Source organism: Labrus mixtus, chromosome 3 (genome assembly GCF_963584025.1).
Source record: "Labrus mixtus chromosome 3, fLabMix1.1, whole genome shotgun sequence".
In the NCBI taxonomy this organism is placed as follows: domain Eukaryota; kingdom Metazoa; phylum Chordata; class Actinopteri; order Labriformes; family Labridae; genus Labrus; species Labrus mixtus.
The window spans coordinates 9,301,506-9,324,348 of record NC_083614.1 but is presented as its reverse complement, the minus strand read 5'-3'; the positions used below and the strand labels follow the sequence as shown (position 1 = coordinate 9,324,348).

The 22,843-nt window shown below is 41.7% G+C and overlaps 1 protein-coding gene across 2 annotated transcripts in view; it reads right to left on the bottom strand.

Moving 5' to 3' along the window:
• Positions 1-21,520, bottom strand: part of btbd8 (BTB domain containing 8) — a 32,943-nt gene extending 11,423 nt beyond the window's left edge. Inside the window, exons 1-14 of one of the 2 annotated variants that reach the window (XM_061030725.1) lie at positions 21,230-21,520; positions 20,472-20,588; positions 18,148-18,327; positions 15,352-15,476; positions 14,860-14,974; positions 11,063-11,152; positions 10,035-10,115; positions 9,079-9,175; positions 7,818-7,906; positions 6,332-6,434; positions 4,774-4,956; positions 4,490-4,654; positions 1,113-1,242; positions 153-214 (exon numbers count right to left, since the gene is read on the bottom strand). In XM_061030725.1, coding sequence (XP_060886708.1) covers positions 153-214; positions 1,113-1,242; positions 4,490-4,654; positions 4,774-4,956; positions 6,332-6,434; positions 7,818-7,906; positions 9,079-9,175; positions 10,035-10,115; positions 11,063-11,152; positions 14,860-14,974; positions 15,352-15,476; positions 18,148-18,327; positions 20,472-20,575 — 1,524 coding nt within the window. In that variant the 5' untranslated portion in view covers positions 20,576-20,588; positions 21,230-21,520. The remainder of the gene's footprint in view (positions 1-152; positions 215-1,112; positions 1,243-4,489; positions 4,655-4,773; positions 4,957-6,331; positions 6,435-7,817; positions 7,907-9,078; positions 9,176-10,034; positions 10,116-11,062; positions 11,153-14,859; positions 14,975-15,351; positions 15,477-18,147; positions 18,328-20,471; positions 20,589-21,229) is intronic. The other variant, XM_061030733.1, reaches the window with a different exon arrangement.
• Between the last annotated feature and the right edge of the window lie 1,323 nt (positions 21,521-22,843).

The following is a 22,843-nucleotide window of genomic DNA, read 5'->3' as shown; positions in this document are numbered from 1 at the left end:
AAACTTACACAGATTTCTCTGAGCTAAAAAAGAAACTCATTTCCATTATCGAGCTTGAGTCAAAGTCGGAGTTTTGATCAACAAATAACATGGAGATAAAAATGAAACGGAAATGAAAGAACATAAGGTCAATGATTATAGGATGATTTTACCTGTGAGCTTGTGAATACAGGCTTTTTACCGAGTCTTCGGTTGTCCCCTTTATCAATAGCATCTATTTACACATGACAAAAAGAAAGAACCATTAATCAGCACATCTAGGAGTTCGCCTGCAAAAAAGATTATTCATGGCAGATTAAGAGAGGCTAAGCAGTTTTCTGTCAAAACACTGCACGATCCTTCTTAATGTGAACTAGAGGAGTCATCCTTTTCATTCACAAATTCTCCCCTCCACACCCTGTGTTTACCCTCGGACCATTAGAAAACAAACAGCACATCAATGCATTGATCAGACAGCAACCTCTGGAAAGGACCGTTCCAAACAAAGCAGAACCAGTTTTCATATATTCAATCAAAAGCAAATTCAATAAAATGTACTCTATCAAATATATGAATCTGGAATTTCTGCACGAGACCTGGAATCCGATTACACTTGCAAGACATGTACCAGTAATAGGCACGCACTGATTCCAGCCAAGTAAATTATTCATGCAGGGATATTTCAACATTTGGCTCAGCAGTGAAGGAACTGCATCTTATTTGTATTTGTGGCAGCTTCTAATCATGTGCAGACCCACAAAGCTGGAAGTCTGCCTCACACTCCCACCCATTGACACATGCATGGCGGGGTTTGGTGCATTCACCATGTTCAAGGTCCACTCAAGACATTTGAAAGAAAAAAAAAAAGAAACTTGTATAAAGCAACAATTTAAGACATCAGCACTGGCCAGGACATAAAATGGGTTAGTAGTGTCCAGACAGCTGTGACAGAAGCCATTTAATGTTTAATCAGCCAACAGCAGACGCTACAAGGGCTTTGGTTCATCTCTGGTGATGCAGAGCCCCTGCTTCAGCGCAAAGCTGGGTTAGGGAGGGAAGAAAAACATCCACATACACACACCGCAGCATGAATATCCTATGTTCAGAGTACAACCAACAATATCCTTCCTTACCTGCAAGTATCCTTTCTCTGTGTTTGGAAGAAAGGGTCTCCCATCCCTGCGTGTGGCGGACCGCGTAAAAGGTCTGAAGCAGGAAGGTCCAGAGCCGACCACGCAGCGTACAAATCTCTCGCCTGAACGGCTGGCAGACACACAGGAGAGAGAGAGAGAGAGGCAGAGGAGAAGAATGGAAAGGGGTGCGCTACAGCACAAGCGAATCAGCAGCTGCTTGAAAAACCTTTCGCCATGGCAACAAATACCCCTCACTCCTCCCTCCCTCCTTCCTTCCCTCGCTCTGTCCCTCCCTCCCCCTTCGTCTCTGTTGCAGAATCCACTTGAGCTCCCTTCAGTGAATCGGTGATGTCAGTGGCCGATGCCCATACTCCTGCCTCCACGCCTGATTAGAAAAACAGGGCTGGACAGAAAGGAGGAGCTTTCTCCACCTCCTCTGCTGCACTAACAACACACACACCCCTGACCAGATGAAACACAGCCAGATTAGTGAAGCCTGCTGGCACACGTCACAGTCTCCCTCAGCTAATCCATTCTGCCATGCTGTACGGTATTTATGCGCTTTAACTTGCAGCCAGGTCACTTTCCCCTGGAAGTCATCTCACAAGCTTAACCTTCCTGCCCACACAATTGATGTTGTTAGTCAGTAATCCCCAAACTGTTTATTGGACTATTGACTGATTGGATTCACAATGATCTTTGACAATATCCAACAAAGTGCTCAGTTTATTTGAGGCTTTAACGGCAACATTTACAGCTTATACTTAACCACCATATGCCAGAATTCAAACAACAGGTCTGTGCATGAGCTCTCAAGCACAAAAGAGTCCCCAAACATTGATGTTTAAAGGCATCTTATGAGAAGAACGGACGTTGTACTTCCATTAAAATAGACAAACTGCAGACATCTGCAACACCAAGGATCCCCATGCTCTCCACTTTTAAAGCTCTCCCTTTTTAAAAGTGTTACATGCATGTGCTCCTTGATTACAGGTGGTAATATCATGCCAAGATATGCTGCACTGCACCAGCAAAGGCAAGGAGAAAAAAGACAGCAGGCCAGTTGAAAATGCATGATTTAAAACACTTCTTTTTCTTAAATCAGATCTGCAAATGATGTTTGACAAAGGATTGCATTAAACACATTTGACAAATTGTACTTTGTTGTGTCATTCTGAATAAATTGACAAGACGTCATTAAATTTAGACAGGAGCAGGGAGGTTATTTTACTGTAATACTTACAAAAGCTGAAATTTCTCTGTCTATATAATCAGCAGCACAAACATTTACTCAAGTTAACGCTAATTTGAGATCTGCATCATTGAAAGACAATGCTTTAAGGCAGGGGTATTCAACTCTATTGTTCAGGGGGCCACATTTTCCAGAAAGCTAAGGAACCGGGGGCCAGACAACAAGCCCACCACAGCAGTACAGTGTGCGAAAGCCGTTTTTTTCCCATCAACAACACAAGCTTGTGAAAGGCTGCGAGCACAGGACCAAAGATGTTCTATTAAACGGGAGCACTCTGCTGTTTTTAACACTTTACTGTGGCAACAATGACAGTCATTCACGAGTTGCCCCCCCTGTTTGTTACTGATTTATTTTTTAACTGTAAATAGAACTGATCCGTGAGCCACTCTGATGTCATTCGTGGGCTGGACTTGGCCTCTGGGCCGCCAGTTGAATAGGCCTGCTTTAAAGGCTCAGCCAATTAAATCATAATGTATCTTTTTAAAGGGCAGATGACATCGGTCATCAAAGCACATCCTCAGATAGCTTTGATGGATTTAAATTATAATTTTTTTACACTCAACATAGCAGACAGCGTGGTCAAAGATGTGTAACTGTAGGACTAATAATTGCTGATCTATGAAACATGTATGCAACATCTATGGAAAAAATAAAATACAAAATACATAATCATTTGTGATAAAGATTGAGAACGAATGCATGTCAGACTGCAAACCCAAGATGTCACCAAGCTCACCATAACATGTTAAAGTTATCCAGTAATGGTTAAAGAAACCGTTGTCCACCCTTTGATACCAAAGCCGAGCAGAGTCAGATCTTTATCACATTCTGGATAAGAGCAACTCATGCTGATCCATTCAGACCAACCCTGAACACATATTTACCCCGAGGTCCCTGCTTTGGTCTGAAAGACATGTAAAGTGATGGTGTGTTCCTCCAGAGCTGAATACTACCCTGTGTTCAAAATGAAGAGAAGCACACATGATCAAGACCAGGATAGCACACAATGGTCTTTAGATAATAAAAATAACCCTGGTTCAATAAGATAGACTATCAGAGAGCAAACGTCTCTAACGGGAAGGGAAACTTGTGTGCACACCTGTGGTTTGCTTTCCTGTTCATACTGTGTAATTACAAATCTTAGCTATATGGACGCGGCATGTGAGGCGTAAAACCACAGAGTTTTGGTGAATCGAGAGAAGATTAATGAGATTAAGTTAATGAAAGTAATGACTCTGTTGGAAGCATTATTTCTTTTTTCTAATGGCTGTAAAGAGCTCACAATCCTCACACATGCAGACATGAAAATGTAACTAAACTGAAACAGACTTAAATAAATAACAGAAGAGCGGAGAAAAGAATCCAACCCACGGTCCACAGCGTTTTACAGTCTTAGGCCCCGTGTCCACCTCGTGTTTTTTATGGGCAGAAAAGTGCTGACTGTGCACCGGGGAGCACTTGCATGAAGCATTTGTGCGCTGAGAATAACTGCGCTGCAAGTCCCTCCTATCACTATGACAACAGCCCCTGAATAACTGACACTGCTCCGTTGCTTTTTACTGTATGGTCGAGATCCGCAGCAGACAAAAGTAGTCGTCGTCAACAGAGCCTTTCTGAAAGCACTCGGAGCGGCTGGACAAAAAAAAAGGTGGAGCGCTCACAAAAAAGATGCTGGGCGCTGCGCTTTTTCTCTGAGCGACCGCTTGCTGCTGCAAATATCTCTCCTCATTGAAGACAACGGAAAAAAAAAAAAAACACTAGGTGGACACTGGGCTTTACTCTGCATTGTGAGTTTGATAGTCTTATGTTTACTCAGGGAACATCAACAGTTGTGATCCAACTGTATGATCTCTAATAGAGGTTAGATGGTGGACGGTAGTCGGTCCAAACTGCATCCATTGAGGTAGACGAGGAGAAGATGTTAAAAGCTCTAGAAAAGTTGTTGAAATTGTTTTCTTCACTGCAGAGCAAAATCCTACTTTCTGACGCAGTCACCATTCAGGTTTACCACTCAGACCAGCCTTAGTGATCAGGACTAAAAAGGAAACTTCACTACAAATATAATGGATGAGTTCAATCTGATAAAAAGAAAAGACAAAGAGTTTGGGGAATGTGCTTATTTCACCTCTTCTTGATTTTGCCCTCCAAGCTCCGGGAGAGAGTCGTCGTCCTCTCCGCACAGCAGGTACACAGCAGTGTAAAGATCACAGCAGTTCTCCACAGTCGCACCTTCTCTGATGGCTGAACACAGCTTCTTCAGTAACGTGGGCTCTCGCGTGAACTCTTCCCTCTGTGATGACACGTAATATACAATAGAGTGAGTGAAAACCGTAGAAACCGAAGCTGAATACTTCTCAAGGTCATTTCAGTGAAAGAGAGCGCATGATCACGGCTACACCGCTGCCTTACCCTGCGAAGGTCCCTGAAGGCCTGTGTGTGAATTACTCTGGGGAGATTCTGGACAATAACACCGAGGCTCTCCTCCTGAAGTTCTGAAGCGAGACTCCGGACCTGTTGTGCCCACTTGACTTCTGGGAGACTGCCGAGCAACTGCTCAGAGCCACAGAGCATGGTCACTGCGTTCTGCACAGTCTGAATGGAAACATCTATCAGCTTATGAAACTCTCTCAAGGTGAGAGCAAAAAAATCAAGTCAAATGAACTTAACCCTTCAGAAAATCAGCAAAATAACTTTTTGTATTTAGTCATTTTACTGTGCCCAGCAGAGCGCAGCCATGAGCAACTGTTCTCACATCACAGGAGAACTTCAAGATCACGCGGGAATACAGAGAAAAACTTAAAAACAATACGTTGCTTTGTCGTTATGAGGTTGTTTGTTGTCTATTTGGTGCCTGTTTTGATGTAATGTTGATAAAGTGATGAAGAATACGATCATGAGTCCGTATATCAAGTTTTATTTTGAACAGGCTATGTGGAAATTCTCATTAAAGGCAGATCTGCAACCGCCATTATCTTTGTAAACAATAGTCCCAAAAAGTGTTGGTAATCACTTGACCAGCTGGAAATTAGCCAGCGCTTTAATTATTAATTTGACCTTTGATAAGGGGCTTCAGGTCTTTTATCATGGACAAAGTACCCTGCATATAAACTCAAATATAGGATGACTCATCAAATCTCAGTTGAGCACTGCGGAAAGTCTAACATGCACTGAAACTTTTACAGATATTCTCTATACGGCCTTAGATGACGAATAGTCAAGTTTTCCAGATACCAGTGTTGGAAATTCCCAAGGTTCAGTGTTGATGATGCAATGATCACCGTTTTGATTTATAAGCCCCCAAAACCCATTTTCTTCATCTCACTTATTATAGCTGCAACTGGCAATTACTGTTAGAGAGCTGCACAGAGAAACTGAATACAGGTTAAGTAATCAACAGTGCTGTGCTAGTGGAGAAAGTGAGATTAATCAGTGCACAACTGCAGGCGTGGACATGAGTGAGAGAGAGAGAGAAATATAGTTTGGGATTATTTCTCCAAATAGAAATATTTACAAATCCAGACCTCAGTCTGTTAGTTTGAGAGTTCTCCTCTCTTGTTTGCTGCTCTTTTATTCCTGGCCAGGACCTACCGATCAGCGGAGGGAGTCTCCGGATTGTGTAACCGTTCTTGGCCAGAATCAGGTTCTCAATACTTGCCAAGAGTGAACAATAGTACACTTGTATTGTTGTACTCACAGAATCCAGCCAGCCTCCTTTAGCAGTGACGAAAGACAGACTGAAGATGTAATTATCAATAACAAGGCTGGATCACTCCCAATCTGTCTACATGCACATCCTATTACTAAATTAGTGCCTCTTTAATAACTGACAATTGAATAAAGGTCGTCTTTAATTAGATCATGATTGGATTTCCTTCCTGTGGAAAAACACTGCAGAATGGGTTGACGGTATTTTTGCAACTACATGAATAAAGGAGAGCTAATGACAGTGTGGGAGGGAGAAACTCACCATTGTTTCAGTTACAGCTGTTAGACAGGCTCTTTGGAGCTCAGGGGACAAGAGGGAAAAGTTCCTCTCACACCATGTCTTCACAAAATGTTCAGCAACCCACCTAAAAATACAAATCAAATAGTCACAGAGGATAGCTTGCTTTTGGCTTTTTTTATTTTAACAGAACAGTTCTATGCAGTTTGACCATTTCTCTTAAATCACTCAGACAAAGTGACGGAGAGCTTCCTGTGTTTCTGCACCGTGATCAGACTCTGACAATCCAAGCAGCGGTCGACAAAGTGTTGCTCGAAAAATGCAACGAGAATGGATGAGAATGTCTGCAATGCACTGCTGCACAGTGATGCAACGCCGCTCACTGTCATACCCTCGTGACTCATCAATATCAGCAGAGACAACCTGACAAGGCCACCCCACACACACATACACACACACCCACCTTTAAATCAGAACCAGCTCACAGTCACTCTCAACACATCCTTTCCACCTGACCTACATTCACACACTTCTTGTCCGCTCACTGCAGTGCACAGTTAGCTTGGAGCAATCACAAGATAACTCGAACAACTCCAATTTAAATATTCAGAGTTTGTGTGCACTCGAACGAAAAGAAAGGAAAGTGATAATAGCTGTGCAGCAATATAAAACACAAAGAGACACGCCATCTAATAGGTTTCCATTTCTTAATGCAGGCATTTTACTACTGTCTATGAAATTAGGCTTAAGGGCGCACTCACACTAAACAATCTGTACCGTGACTAAGCACGATTCTCCCCCAAAGTCCAGTTCGTTTGACCAGTGTCAGTGCTCCGATCACACTTCCACAAGGTGTTACAGTTCATGCACAAGCACAAGCACTTGTACACAACGTGGACAGCCTTCATTATGGAATAATCCCGGAGTGTTCTGGCTGTATCTGACTTAAAAGACTCAAATTAAGCCTCAAAGTCAGCTAAGTAGCTGTCATTTTCGAGTCCGCCTGTCTTGTAAACTGAGCACGCTTCATGATCACTTAAAGCCCTGCATGCGTTTATATTCCGACATTATGGACAAGAGGTAACACTGCTCGGGCCCGGTTAGTCCTGGAGCAGTGTGAGTGCAGGCCAGACCAACCAGTTCTGGGGACTTTTTGAAGAGGAACTATCCACTAGGGAGTTTCAGATATTGTGTAAGAGCTTCTGTAAGGAATTTATGTCTGTTACTTGCCGTGAATAAATCTGGTTTTTAATCACAAGCCAACTACTTCATAGAACTTAATCTCACCCTAGGGTCCATAATGACAAAGTATGAACCCACTGGATGGTAACCTAGCAACAAGATGCAGATGTAATTGCAGAGGCGACAGGCTGGTACGTGTTGCACTTTTTTCCCTTCAAATTATGAATACAATTAGAAAAGGTCAAGTTTAACATCAACTTAGAATGTCGGACCATGAATCAATTAAAAGCATTTTTTTTCTCATTAAGTGTCGAGTGCTGAAACTCACCTCTTACACAACATGTGGAGGTTTTGAAGGCCTAAGGCGTGCGTGAGGGACAGGCACTCGAGAACTGTTCTCTGGACTCCGTCATTCGGCTACAAACACAAGAAGAAGAAAACCACAAAGAGGTTATATTCACACTCTTGTTTACAAGTGATGCTTGGAGGGCTCTGTGATACAAAATGCTTGAAAGACAATTTACCAAACAACCTACACTCTGTAAAATGGGACTGCAAAGATTTTCAGAAAAGAGAAACAACATTTTTATTGACACTGAGAAAGCAGGCCCTGAACAAAATCATCAAGTGTAAGCCAGAGGAATAGAAATGGATTTGTTCTTGGTCTTTTCAGCTGTTATATTTCATGTGTTGCTAAATCTCTGATCTTTAGGAACAGAAGAGACAAACACTCAGTAGTGATCGGATTCACCGTCTCTACAAATAGTAGAAACATGATAGCTTTACCTCAGGATCAATAGATCAATAAAAGTTAAGTAATTGGGGATCACATCAAGCACTCTCCATTTCAAGGTGAGGAATCAGTAGGAATACAAACCGATCCTACTTTTCTCTCCTGATAAGGATTCTTATACTGAATGTGAAAATATTTTCTGAAGCCAAATTAGATAAGCAGATGAATGAAAATATGAATGGATGGATGGTTAGGGATGGCTGTGGCTCAGTTGGTAGAGTTGTAGTCTCTCAACTGGAAGGTCAGGGGTTCGGTCCCCAGCTCCTTCAGCAACATGTCCAATGTGACCTTGGGCAAGACACGTAACCCAGAAGTGCTCCAGCTGCTTCGTCTGCAACGTATGAATGGTCCACTTTTCCACTCTCATAGTCCACTACACAGCTTCTACATTTCACCTTTTGTACAGTTTGTGTTTTTTTATTTTTTACATTTTTTTATTCTATTTTATATATTGTCTTATACTGTATTATTTAAGTTGTTGCTAGTTCTGCTTTATATCCTTGTTAATTGTTTAGCACCAATACACCAAGTCAAATTCCTTGTATGTGTAAATGTACTTGGCAATAAAACCCAATTCTGATTCTGAATGAATGTGATTTGTTAGTCTGATGGTCACTAGCAGCCTCTGCCATCACTGTGGGAATGTGTAGGTGTGACCTGCGTCATAAAAGCACTTTGAGTAATCAGAAGACTAGAAAAGCGATAGACAAGCTCAAGTCCATTTACCATTGCATGATGAAAGGGCCCCAGGTTTTATACTTATAGAAAGGATATAAGCCTTAGAAATCTTCTGTACCTTGGGGAAGAAGCGGCAGTAGTCTCTGGTCAGAACCATCTCCACCACGTCTTTCAGTCCCTCCAAACCCAACATGTCTGCTGCCAACACCACCTGACTGTGGGAAAGGAGACATCAAACACAAGTCAGTTTGCTTCCTGTAGCTGTATGACAGAAATGTCTTGGCTTACAGATCAAACCTTTACTGTTCAGTAAGGAAGGTAGTTCAGGTTAGACCCTGATTTTAGGAGCAATAACAGATGAAACGTTCCTATGTCACTATTCCTGTCCCCAATGAAAACAGCGTTTTCTTTCTGCTTAATATTCTCCAGTCTTAAACTAAACATTTCGATAAACACTAAGCTGTCCTAACTTTCACGTTTCAATCAGGTAGTGTACGCTTTGTTGTTTAATCTAAATTAATCTCATTTGAATCTTTTTAACAGTGCCAGCCGGATGTCAACAGCAGCTTTGTTTTTCAGCTTTTTCTTTTATTTCCAAAGTCAACAAAGTTGTAGATTTCTCAAATATAACATCTTTGTCTTGGGGGCGGCAGAAGCTCAGTCTGTAGGAACTTGGGTTGGGAACCGGATGGTTACCGATTCAAGTCTCGGTGTGGACCAAATATGGAATAGATCAGGTAGACGGAGAGGTGCCAGTTCACTTCCTGAGCACTGCTGAGCTTCTCTTGAGCAAGGCACAGAGCAATATTACGCTGCTGGAGAACCAGAGGCAAGACATGTAAACGAACAGCACGACCCCCGCCGACTCAGACATTTATAGTGCTGACTTGGCAGCGGCTGTGGGTTCAAATCCGACCTCAGCACTTTGCTGCATGTCACCCCCTTCTCTCTCCTCCAATCATTTCTTGTTTCTCTTCACCTTTCCTATCTAATAAAGGTAAAGGATGGCCCAAATAATAACCTTTTAAAAAAGTTTTCATTTTAAGGCCCTCAATATCAGTTAACAAACAATACCTGGCACTGGCTCCATGCGGGAGATCCACAATGGCCCCGTACATGAACTGAAGCAGGATCTCCATCTCGTCCGGCCCTAAGCTGAAACAGTTAACAAGAAAACTCTATTACAAAATATCTTACACTGAATTGTCCCATATCACAGACAACACTGTAAATGAATTTGTTGCATTGTATACATTTGCTGTAATGAACGCAAACACAAACTATGAATGCTGTGAACAAAATCTATATATCATGCAGCACTGGGCCCGTGCCCTGGGGGCCACTTCACAGGATTTCCCCCCTGCACGTCAATGCAGCCGCTTTCCATTCTGACAGCAGTGTCTTCCCCCGTTACCCTCAGATCAGCAACACTGAGGCGAGTGTCACGCTGTCTCTCCCTGGAGGAAAAAGCGGGCTTCATTTGCTTCTGCCACTGAAAAGAGACGGGGGTGGGGGGTTGTGGTGGTGGTGGTGATGTGGACTCTTCATCAGGAAACATTTCTGTGCCTTGCTGAGAGATGACAAAAAACCTGCTTGGTGGAAATCTGAGCGAGCCAATTTGAGATTCCTCGCAGTGGGTGGCTGCGTGTGTGTGTGTTTGGGTATGTGAATATAACAAATGGCAATAAACTTGACTCCTTCTGTTTTGATGTAATATTGCAAAACTGAGACTCTTTCACCTTGCCTTTTTGGCTTTGGTTTTGTTTTTTTAGCATGCATTCCTGTACTGTTTTTGTTTCTCGTGCAAGTCTGTGCTTTTTTTCCCCCTTCTTTTTTGTGTGCTGTATAACACGTACAAATTCAATAAAAACTGAGTTAAAAAAAGAAAAGAAAAGAACAAATGGCATTGTGTGTGAAACCCCTTTTACTGTACAGAGTCACCTCTGTTGAGAGGCATGAATAATGAATGCAGCGTATGCAGGAATCCAGCTGTATTGTTCAGAGATGAAATGTGCAATTGTCAGGCCAGAACTAGGAGGTCTACTATACTATACCGATCCATGTGACTTTCTCCTAGAGGATGCCGATGCACCAAGTCTTACCCTTGCAGAGTGATGCACTGTCTGGAGCTCTCCATCCAACTCCCACTCAGCATGGCTTTGAAGTACTGAGACCGTGCACACAGGATCGCCCTAGAAACCCAACAAAGCAGACAGTTGCATGTCAGATTCACCCGGCACTTTAATAATTCACGTCATCTCGTGTGCCTGCGTTTATTTCAGTGGCTCTGAAGCAAGGAGACGAAAATTATAGTGTGTGTTCTGAATTCTCGGGAGATTGTGTTTTTATTCTCCCTGGCCTCTTAAGATATTCACTGATATGGAAATAAACTGCCACTGAGGTGTTGGTAGTATTTAATGAGCTCCCTTTAAGGATTACGCTGAAAAATCTCATGAAAAGACCAAAACCAACAATGAATCTCTCTCCAATACAAGCACTGTATTTATCTGAAGCCTGATACAGTTCATCCCTAAATAATACAGAGCTCCATTAATGCCCAATAAATGAAAGAACACACAGCTATCAACAACACTAATGCACATGAAGACCGGAATAAGACACTGTAGTTTATTTATTCAATCCAACATAGGCTGTCCTGCAGCCAGAATGATGTATTAATCTGCAGCTAAAAATAGCCTCCAACAAATTAATTTCTGAGTCCTCCTGTTCAAGGAACATATCAGAAAACAGCTGGGCACTAAAAAATTAAAGTGTTCAGTTGTTTTAAAGAACAACTTAATACCAAAAATAAAAATAATATATTTGTGACCTAAATTTTTTCAAGCATTAAATCTACAAAATGAGCCAGCAGGCCCGAGGCTCAGAGCCACAGATGGGGGAGGGAAATCAGAAGGTATTGTGGGATGCCGCTGTTGGTTTTGTTTTGTTTTGTTTTGTTTATCTTTGGGATTTTGTAGCCAGAAGAAAGATAGAATAATGCCCGGTTTATATAAAAATGCACAAGAGTCCTGCTGTAGACGGTCGCAAAAATTCTGTAGCAGCAACTCCGTAATGACTGAAACTCCAAGCCTTGACCTGTGAGGTGTAACTCTTGATTTCATCAACCATGAATTCTTCTTCTTTAATATGTCGTGGTAGTGCATTATTAATATTCAGTCAATTTTTGTTAAGAACATTTTATAGATTCAAACAACAATACATGCTAAATTTGCACTGGATAATACAGATGAATTCACATGTTAGCTTATCCAAAGACCAAGTTATTCTTTTGAATATACCATATTATTCTGGCAGCTGCACGGTGGTGCTTTGGTTAGCACTGTTCCTCACAGCGAGGAGGTTCCTGGTTCGCATGTGTGGAGTTTGCATGTTCTCCCTGTGCATGTGAGGGTTCTCACCGGGTACTCCGGGTTCCTCCCACAGTCCAAAGACATGCTCATTAGGTTAAATGGTGAATCTAAAAATTGCCCATAAGTGTGAATGTGAGTGTGGTCTGTTGTCTGTCTCTCTCTCTCAATATATATTTTTTATGTCTTTCTTTGTTGTTATTGTTGTTTTACACCTTGTCTGTAAAGCACTTTGGTCAGCTGAGGCAGTTTTAAACGTGCTATACAAATAAACTTGACTTTAGGTCAGTCCTGTGATTGACTGGTGAACAGTCCAGGGTGTACCCCGCCTCTCGCCTAATGACAGCTGGGATCGGCTCCAGCCCTATGTGACCCCGAATGGGAAAAGCGATAAAGACAATGGATGGATGGATTATTTGAGGCATCACTATAAGTACTAAAAGAAACAATCATTTATGAATAGGCAGACCTTGTAGTCAGGTATATACTCAAGCTTTTGTCTGAACTAAAACTCACAACGCAGAGCTTTGAAAACTCTGTGAAAAACAACATTCAAATCAGAGCTCAATATCATGACCAGATGAAATACTAATAACTCTGTGTCAATATCCTCATTCTGCGGAGTCTGAGGCCTCTGATGCAGAGCCAATATGTTTCTTTTATTTGTCAAAATGAATAAATTAAACGTGCGAGTAGCAAGCATAGAGAGGTGAGATATCTTCTACAAGAGGGAATTAGGTTTTCATTTGTATTATGAAACTGCCATCACTTTGGAGCAAGAGGGTACCATGTCAATGTGGTGGTCCAGGATCTGTACATGCATGCACAAGCCTCTGTCTATCTTCCTTCTTTACATGTGTCATGTTGGATGACAATCTCTTCACTGACAGGGTTTCTACTCGCTGCCTTTTTCTGACATATTATTATTCTTTTTGTAATACAGACTACAGTGATTAAGTGCAAAAAACACACTGCATCCAACTAACAATATCAAATGATTTCATGTTGCCAAAATTGGCTGCATTTAGTGAGTCGTTGTTGCCGAGCTTTCTTCACTTGTGTTAATGTGAATAATGGGAGCTCTGTTTTAATCCAAATTGAAATGAAAAGTGATTTTCTTTTTTTTTAAGCATGGTCTGAAAATGTTCAATTTAATTCATCGATATAATCTTTATCTTGCCGAGCCCTGATGCTATTTTTACATGACGCATTTGTTTCATGTGAGACTGTGTATTACGTAAAAGAGGGATTGCTTTTCCAAGAGACCTGAACTGGTTCATGGTAGGATTGAACGGTATCAGAAAAAAAGTGATATTGCGATACTTTTTCTTTCTGCAATATACTGTATGTTGAGATAAAAAAAAAAAAAAAAGATGCAGATAGATGCAGTGTCTTTTTTTGTACATCAATTTAAATGTAATATAATTATTTGTATCTTAAAGTATTTTCATCATGCGCTGGGTCCGGCCCTCTGACAGCGACACACAGAGAGAACAGGTGGAGCTGTTTCCTGTCTGGACTGGATACGGAATGAAATGTTTCATCTTAAGCTTGACAAAATAACTTGCGGCTTGTTATTGTGTTATTTGCATGTTCAGAGTCATTTTCAGTTTGAATGACCAGCTCTGACTTTGTAACTTCTGATTAAATGACAGCTCCCCGTCTCGAGCTGCCTGTGACTCACTGCACAATGTGCGCTTCAGGTGTGCCACAAGTAAAAGATCAACTTCAGCTCTGTTAATGGTCCGTATATAAGGCCTCAGCAAGAATGAGCAGAGACCTTGTAGCGGGATACTTTCATTTTGAATCCATCTTTTGTAAATGAGCGTATGCCTCGAGCTTCATGACGGGGTAAGTGAAGGCAGCAGCGTCTCCTGTATGTCTACATTTTTCACGCAGGGACACAGATTCGGCATGCACAACAGTCAGTTCTGTGACCACTGACGGTGATCTCAGACAGACTTTTAATGTAAACCTGTCATGGTAACGATAAAACTGGCAGTTTTTGTTTGCATCAAACAGCAGGAAAGTGGCAGCATGGTGTGCTCCAGGTCATAATGGTTATCGCACCTCCTGCAATATGACTATTGCACATGCGCATATCGCTATTGTGATGTTTAGATTAGTAAAGCAGGTGTAGAGGCGTCTGGCTGGAGAAGCCCTGGTTCAGCCTGTGGGTGAGAGATGCAGCAGCTAACACTGAGCTGCTACACAGATCACTGCTGCAGAGTAAAAAAACAGCCCAGCTTCTGCTCTTTGACAAGCACTCGCCGGCTGCCTGCTCCCCTGAGCACTCGCTGGGAAAAACCTGTCTCCATGGTTACGAGCTGCTGCTACTACTACCTCTGCATCACTGAATGACCACTCACAAGTCAACAGCAGATGTGAAACCTCTGTCGCGTTTTAAATGTGGTTAACTTAGCTGTGATGTACTGAAATGCTCCCCCCATGAATTCCCCCTAGGGTGACTACAGACTTTTTGACTCCAGATGTGAATCAGGGAGTTGAGTGCATTCTATAAATAGCTCTACCTGTGGCAGGAGAAGACCTGCTCCGCTACTTGGATGGTGATGTCACACTGCTCTCCTCTCTGGTATAGATCCAGCAAGTCTCCTCCGAGGCCTGAGGCTGGCTCGAGACCGGAATCTGAGAAGGATCGGAGTTGAGACGGATAATTTAGGCAGAAAGGAGGGAAACTGATGAGACACAAGCAGTGAGTGTGTGAGACAGATAACACAGGTATTTGTGTTTTGGGAACTCACTGAACCACTAGACACAATACAGATAAAAGGTTTAGAGAAAACAGTGTTAAATCCCAGCTTTATCCATAGCATGACAGTGCTGTAATAAGCATTCTACAACAACAGGAACAACAACAACAACAACAGAGATCCAAATGTGATTAGCTCCAAAGTGGATTAAGGCTAAGATAACATGATGTGATGAAAATGGAGGGAGGGGACAGCTGAGCAGCCAAATAACCCAGAATAACCCTCCACGGTGAAACGTGCTGGTTTGTTTACCTGAGTCAGTGGAGCTGTGAAGGTCTGCAGCGTCGGGAGCAGACAGAGTGATTTCTGGCACCAAGCCCTCCACGCCTGGGATGATTTCAGCACAACGCGTGCTCTGCTCTGCTGTGTAAACTCGCCTGGAGAGAGAAGGCATATTAGGTTAATTAAAACTCGGCCTTTCACACCTCTTTACATTACCGTCTAATTTAATGCTCTGTGACTTCAGTGTCAAACCGGGGAACCTGAACTTCGCAGACTTTAGTGCACTGACCCAGTGAAGAGTTTTAGAAAGTGTCTACTTAAGTTGCAGCTCATCTTTTGCAATTCTAACACATGCTGCAGCGTCCTCGCTTAAGTGTGGGGGGAAAAAAACACTGAAAGTGAGCTTTGCAAATCTTTCTGTGATATATTTTGAGTCCATAAACAGTTTTTCTAAGCCTTTCTTTACAGTGCTAGTTTGATGAGCAGGATCAGATAAATGTAGTAGTGTTTCAGGTGATTTGATTTAAACCGGTGCAGCTTTTCCAGCCCATACAACACCTAACTGGAAAATTTATGAATTTTTGTCAACCATGATTGTGTTACCTCAATTGGCCTTCTCAACTAAAAAAAAAAAACAGATACCAACATGTACTAGGAGGCACTATGAAGAGTAATTCATGATTAAAACAACAGGCCATGTCACTAAATAACAAAGATTTGGTGACAAAATGGAGAAGGAATTAAGGGGAGTGGAATTGACAAATGGTATAAGATTGTTAAAATGATTTTGTGTGTCATCATGTTGAGTAAAACCAAGAAAACCTGACCTATGCCTGACCTAGAACATCTCTCAAGGCGTTTTCAGACCGCAGGAACTTTTTCTTAGTTCTAGGAACCGTTGGCACCCTGCTTCTTTTTTATTCATGCCGCACAGCAGGAACTTTTTTTATTTCCAAGCACCCATTTAGAGGAACCTTTTTCGCTCCCGCTTCAGAGTAGGTACCATGGCGGTGCGAATGCAGACAGAAAAAAGTCCCCATGGTGTGAAGGAATCAGGGGACTCCTCAGTGAATAGTTCCTCTTAAAAAAGTCCCCACAAATGTTTGGTCAGAAAACACCTACCTGTAGTATAAATCCATTTTAAAAAGGATGCCTGTGAGTGCCTAAACAACTCAATCCTGGGTGTCTGAACTCAGGCATGTAGTTTCTTCTTTTAATTTAAAGCTTTCCAGAAACTTTTAGGCTCTGTGGTAGTGTAATCAAGGACGACTCTTTCATCTCACCCTAATTATAAACTGCTAATGAGACACAGACACAAATCAGTGGATCAAAGACTTTTGCACTGTAAGAGCTCACATTGCAGAGCCTTGATGAAAACTATACAAATGCTACTCTTGACACTAAGAAACTCGATGATAAAAAAAACCACTCCAGCACTTTGAGATCTGTATATCCCAACACAAACAGGAAAGTGTGATGGGGAATTTTTAAATGAATAACTGCAACATGTGCAATGCTCCCTGAAACACACAAACACCAGTACAGCCATGCAGATTAAAAACGGAGCATGTGGCGCCCTCTGTCAGTGAGCAGTGGAAGTGGAAGACTGGAAGCAAAGGATAAATGATGTGTCTTGACGTCTATCCTAGAAAGCAGTTGCATGCTTCATTTGAAACTAGTGAGTGGTAAGAAAGAAGCTCTGAAAGAGGGTTATGAGTGTTTTTTTAAAGCAGGATCCTATTTAACATATTTTGAAGTCTAAAAGACTTAAACGTTTAAAAGGTTTTATCCCCAGATATATCCCTTCAGCCAGCAGCCTCACGAGGGATTGTAACGACTGTAACTAGACTAATCTTACTACTTTACACATCGAGTAAAGGGCTTGTTGTTGAAGCTCACACAGCATCAGATTTTTGTTTCATCTTTAAACAACCTTACAGAGAGGATTCCGCCTAATCCGATCTCTTTATGATGCAAGATTGCTTTTCTTAAGCTGAAAGAGACTTTACATCAGGTTCTTATAAAGCACCGGTCTCGACTGACTAAAGAAGGAGAGGCTGCTCAACATTTTGCTTTTACCGGGCGTTATCAGTTGGAATTAAAATAAGACTCTGGTGTTTTCAAGAATTTTCTTAGATACATCAATATACAATCACAATGTCCAATCAAGACAGGAAACAGCCGTTTGTCAGCAAAGTCTAGACATTTTCAGAAAGCAATGTAGCTGACAGCTGTTTCTTGTTTTTTACAAGGATCTAACCTAAACAGTAAAATCTCATTCTGCAGTGTTTCTCTTTATCGTCAGTCGGTTACATTAACAATCAGAGGCTCTCAGAAAAGCCGAATCAAGCACACTTTGTGGATGTTCTTTGATAGGGAGATTGTCCCTATTATTATTATCTTCCGTCTATTGCGGTGGCAGTAGGCTAAGAATGTTGCTCCAGACGTCCCTCTCCCGGGCAACATTTTCCAGCTCCTCCCAAGGTGTCCCAGGCCAGATGGGATATACAGCGTAATCTCTCCAGTGAACTCTGGGTCTACCCCTGAGTCTCCTCCCAGCTGGACGAGCCTGAGAGACCTCCCGAGTGAGGTGACCAGGAGGCTTCCTAATCAGATACCAGAACCACCTCAGCTGTCTCCTTTCGATGTGAAGGAGCAGCGGCTCTACTCCGAGCTCCTGCTGGATGTCCGAGCTCCTAACCCTATCTCTAAGACTGAGCCTTAGAGATAGGGTACACCAGCAATTGTTTAGGTGTAATTCCCCTAAACAAGTGAAAATAAGCCCTGTAAACATCCAAAGGGTGACCACTGGAATCCAATGCTCACCTGAGGAAATCTTTAAGCCCTGACAGCTCTAAGTCAGGCAGATGAATGATGGCGGGATCTTTGTGCGTGTGTCCCCGAAGAAGGTGCGGAGCTCTGGCCAGCAGTACAGCTCTGTGTGCTCGAAGGGAGCCCGAGGCACCAAAGAGAGAAACATCGGCCTCCAGCTCTTCCTGCAGCAACCTGGGAAGAGATATTACAACACCTGATGATGATTCTCCTTTAACAGAGAAAAAAATTAATAAATAAATAAAACAAAAGATTTTATTTTTGGAGCCAAATTGGCACAATGTTCATATTAAAGATTTCATAGCCTACATAGAAAATAGAGAATGAACAAAAGGCCCTTTGGAGTAACATCTATGAACTATGAGATTCAAAGATGACTCCGACGTCCCAGTTTTTCCACTTCAAAGTATCACAAGCACAGTCCTGAGGCAGTCCATTTCTTCTTTACCACCATTACTTTCTTTCCGCTGTGTCTGATCTGAATGACCCAGAAATCAGTCAGCTTGAGGCAAATTGGGTGGTAAGTTCAAATCCCAGTACTGTGTCCATTACTGTATCCCTCTGATGAGAAGTGGCTGGATTGATGGTCCACTCATGCAAGAAGGAGGCTCACATCTCTGTCAGCTCAAACCCAATGAACTGCTCAAATCCACGTGAGCTTGACTCTTGTGAGCCTCAAGTCATCACGGGTGAACTTTACTGTAACTTTGCTCTGTGCCAAGTTTTATATTTCATATCCCCTGATCCCATTAAGCGAGGAAATAGTCCAGCCTTGGCTTTTTTAATACTATTATAAAAGAATGTGAGATTCCATAAATCCTGGGGTTTATTTTGTGACTGAGAGCTGCATTATATCCGTTTAATGAACAACATTTTCTCAAATCCTTTTCATCATCAGTAATTCAATTTATACGCTTCACAAAAAAATGCATTAACTTGTGTTGGATAGTTGCAGGTGCGTGACATTTCTTTTCTACAGTGGAAAGACTGGCAAAAGGCTGTGGATGGTTAACAACACTTGCTTGTAGGTTTAAAGGTGCAGAATTAAAAGGTCACGCATTATGTAAAATGCACCATGGTTTTCTAACACTAATATGTGTCTCTATTCTGTCGACAAACCCCCCCAATGATGAATAAAGCCCATCCTCTCCGTCTCTTGCCTGCTCCACTTTTCAGAAAATGTGTTCTTAAACAGGCCGTTTGGAGATTTTCCCTTCATGACATCACAAAGGGCAGTAACCCCTCCCCCAGGTGGGTGATACTCCCACAGCTAGGTGTTTTGTTTTGCACTCTTAGGGCCTATGACAACACACAGCTCTGTTTCAGAGCGCTCCTCAACAACGCTCATTGTTGCTAGATTACGAAAGTCAACTACTGCTTCCCTCAGTAATGTCCGTAAGGTGTGTTTTGCATAAGTCCGTGTGCTTATTATTTGCTTTATTTCAAGGGAATATCACCAAGAAAACATGAAATAATGTAAAGGAATCATGTCCTGGCATCAGATGCAGCTCTATGCCTCGCAATTGTACCCTTGAAAAGACGAGTCAGACATCTCCTCCACTATTGTTGTCGACAAAGCTGGTGTTGTAAGCCCCGCCCATCTTGAAAGTGCTGAACTACATTGTTTTTAAAAAATTGAAAACGGGTGCTACCAGTGTTTCCCGGCCCTTGCTGCCTATCCAACGTAAACACTGAGCATGGAGTGTGAAAGCCCAAGCCACATCCTCTTCCAGAGAGGGGCGTGGTCAGACACAGCTCATTTACATATTTAAAGGTACAGACACAGAAACAGCCTGTTCTGAGCAGGGCTGAAATAGAGGGGTTTATAGGCATGATCAAATACAGGATCAGAGTGGATTTATAACAGGAAACTTCACATACTGGTTTTGGGGAGCTCTGAGACTTATTTAAGCTTGTTGAAGAGGAGGAGAATATGTGACCTTGAATGACTTAAATGAATGTCCTTAAACTGACTGAACAAAAATCCACTTAGGGTTGATATATTGTGGTTATAAAAATAAGTTTTAGAACTTTGCCTCTTTTTTATGGATGCCGTTCTTTTTATTGCCCCACATCCATAAGATGTTTGTACTACAACCCTTCTTCAGAGCCTTCACAACCTATGAAAGGAAACTGTAAAAAAGATCACCTGACCCTAAGGAGATCACAAAATCAATGATTGTTTCCACTCGACGGCCCTGTATTGCTTTAACCGCAGTCTTTTACACTGCAGTTTGAGCAAGGATCGTTGATATTGACATTTGCTGATAATAGATAAGGACTTTACAGTTCATTGCATAGTAGCATGCCTCACTCACCCGTTGAGGTCTGCAGACAAAGCCGAAGATAAACATCTCTTCACTTGCTCCTTGTATCTTCGCTCCTTGACCTGGAACTCTCTCGCAGCCTCGGTGGTGATCATGGTTTGTTACGTTCTCTGAAAAAGAAAAGAAACATTTGCAGCCATTTTGAAGATTTAGAGGACAAATGGTGAGACAGTTCAATTTAAGGAAAATGAAAGAAGAAACACAAAATGTGACTTAATAATGTGCCAGCCAAGTTATCAAACAGTTCACCCCAAACAGATTGTAGATACTGTATAATACAGCTTTAACACGACAAAGTAGCATGTGACTAAGCTTTAATATTTTACAGTTATCACATAATGTCCACATTTTTCTTTGTTTACTCTGTGATTGTGTAAATTATGAACTGTGTAATTGAAGAGTAGAAAGGTCACCTGCCTCCCACAACCAGACTTAACATGTGAAAGAAGAAACAGACGCTTTAAACTAATTTAATCACTTATTGTGATAAAACATAGTCTTGACAATCCGGTACAAACTCATTTTCAGTTTCATGACGAAGCAGAATAATTGCCGTCCACAGAAGTGACAATGTTTGCTTCACTAGCTTCTTCATGACCTGCTTACCTTAAAGTCAGCATCCAGGGTTAAACACCACAGATAGCATCACCTAGTTTAACCAGTTTTGCTCTGTAATTTTGGACAAGTTTCATAATTTCACAAGCAGTTCTCATTCAAAATGAGCCACACTCTGCCACACTTTCACGCACATACCTGTGTTACATCTGTATTTGCTGTTTCTCTGCTGGTCAATGCCGACAGCTGAACAACACTACCCTCATTTTCCCTCTCGCCGCTAGCATGCTAGTGCTAGCTAACCGTTAGTAGTTACCTATCCATTCAAACCTTAAACCGCTGAATGTCGCTGGACAAATGTCGACCTGTTCACGTGAGATTTAGCAGATCGTTTTCAGCAAGAAAAGGGTTTGGTAACCAGCATAAATGAAGCAGATTAGTGTCTCGAAGGGGCTGACCCACTGACCAATGTTGTTGACATCACTGCTGCACGCTGTGGCCACTCACCAACACACGGTTCGCAAAACAGAGAAGGTGTGGACGTGACGTCATAGTCCGGAAGCGGGACAGCGGCGGCAGCTGCGCAGTGCAAGAAAGGAAGAAGCCGTGACGTTCGCCGTGTCCTCAAATGAGACTTTCTGGAGCTCCGCTTCAAAATTAGACACATAACTAAATATAGAAAACAAACACTTTACATTATAATAATATATTTCGCGAATGTTGTGTGAAACAGGCGCCCTCTTGTGGTCTCAAAGGTCAATGGATCACTTACATGTACAATTACCCTGATCTGATAAAGTACATTTTCATTTGTATGTAAATATATTAAAAAACAGTTTAATCTTCCTCTTAAATATTTTTTTTTACATGTGAAATGGCACTATGTTATGTTAGATTATATATTTGTATATGAATGATAAAGGCAAAGTGAAATATTTCTGACACTCAAAAATATTTTAAATATTAAATATTCATTTTTATAAAAATTCATACTGACCTTAAGAATATTTACCAGTTTCTCCTGGGTTCGTTTGGCTTTTGTAACCCTCAGTTGCAAACTGGTTGCAAATAGTAGCGTTTCCTCACCATGCATTGATGTCATCGTCTTCTCCTGCAATGTTTGTCCTATACTATGATGTCAGGGCGAACTGTACACGTTTGAAACAGCACGATGGAGCCACAGACACAAAAGATGTCAAATAAGGTTAAATAGTGAGCTCTAAGAATAAGCAATCTGGAACAACACAAGTAGCTTATATATGTCCAATAAGGTATCCTCTATAGTGTTAACTTGAAACTCCTGGTTTTGTTGAGGGCTTATAAGTGATTTATAGCTGAATAAGAATACTAACAATTGTACAAACATTTAGACATTTATAAGGAGCAGAATGAAGCCAGGATGTTAAAAAAATGAAATTTGAGGAACTGACTTCTATCATATCCTATCTGGGAGACTTTGTCGAATCATAAAAAGGTGCTTGTCTAAAAATAAGAACTAGAAGAGCGTGGACCTCCACTGAAGCCTTGTTCATGAATCAGATCCAAATCCGCTCTAAAATAGGATGGATTTTTCTTTGGCTCATGCTACATCCTTAGAGTGAATAAAAACAATAAATTCTCTAGAAGGCTCCTATTGGTCTGAAACAGACATGATCATGTATTGCCCAAATGTTCTCTTCTTTAAATAGCTCAGCAGTGCGAGGTTGTGTGCGATTTATATAAGACTGATAAATACACACCTCAGTGTAATTCCACGAGAGTCTCTGTTGAAATATGACCACAGGGGTAATATAAGGCATAAATAGAAA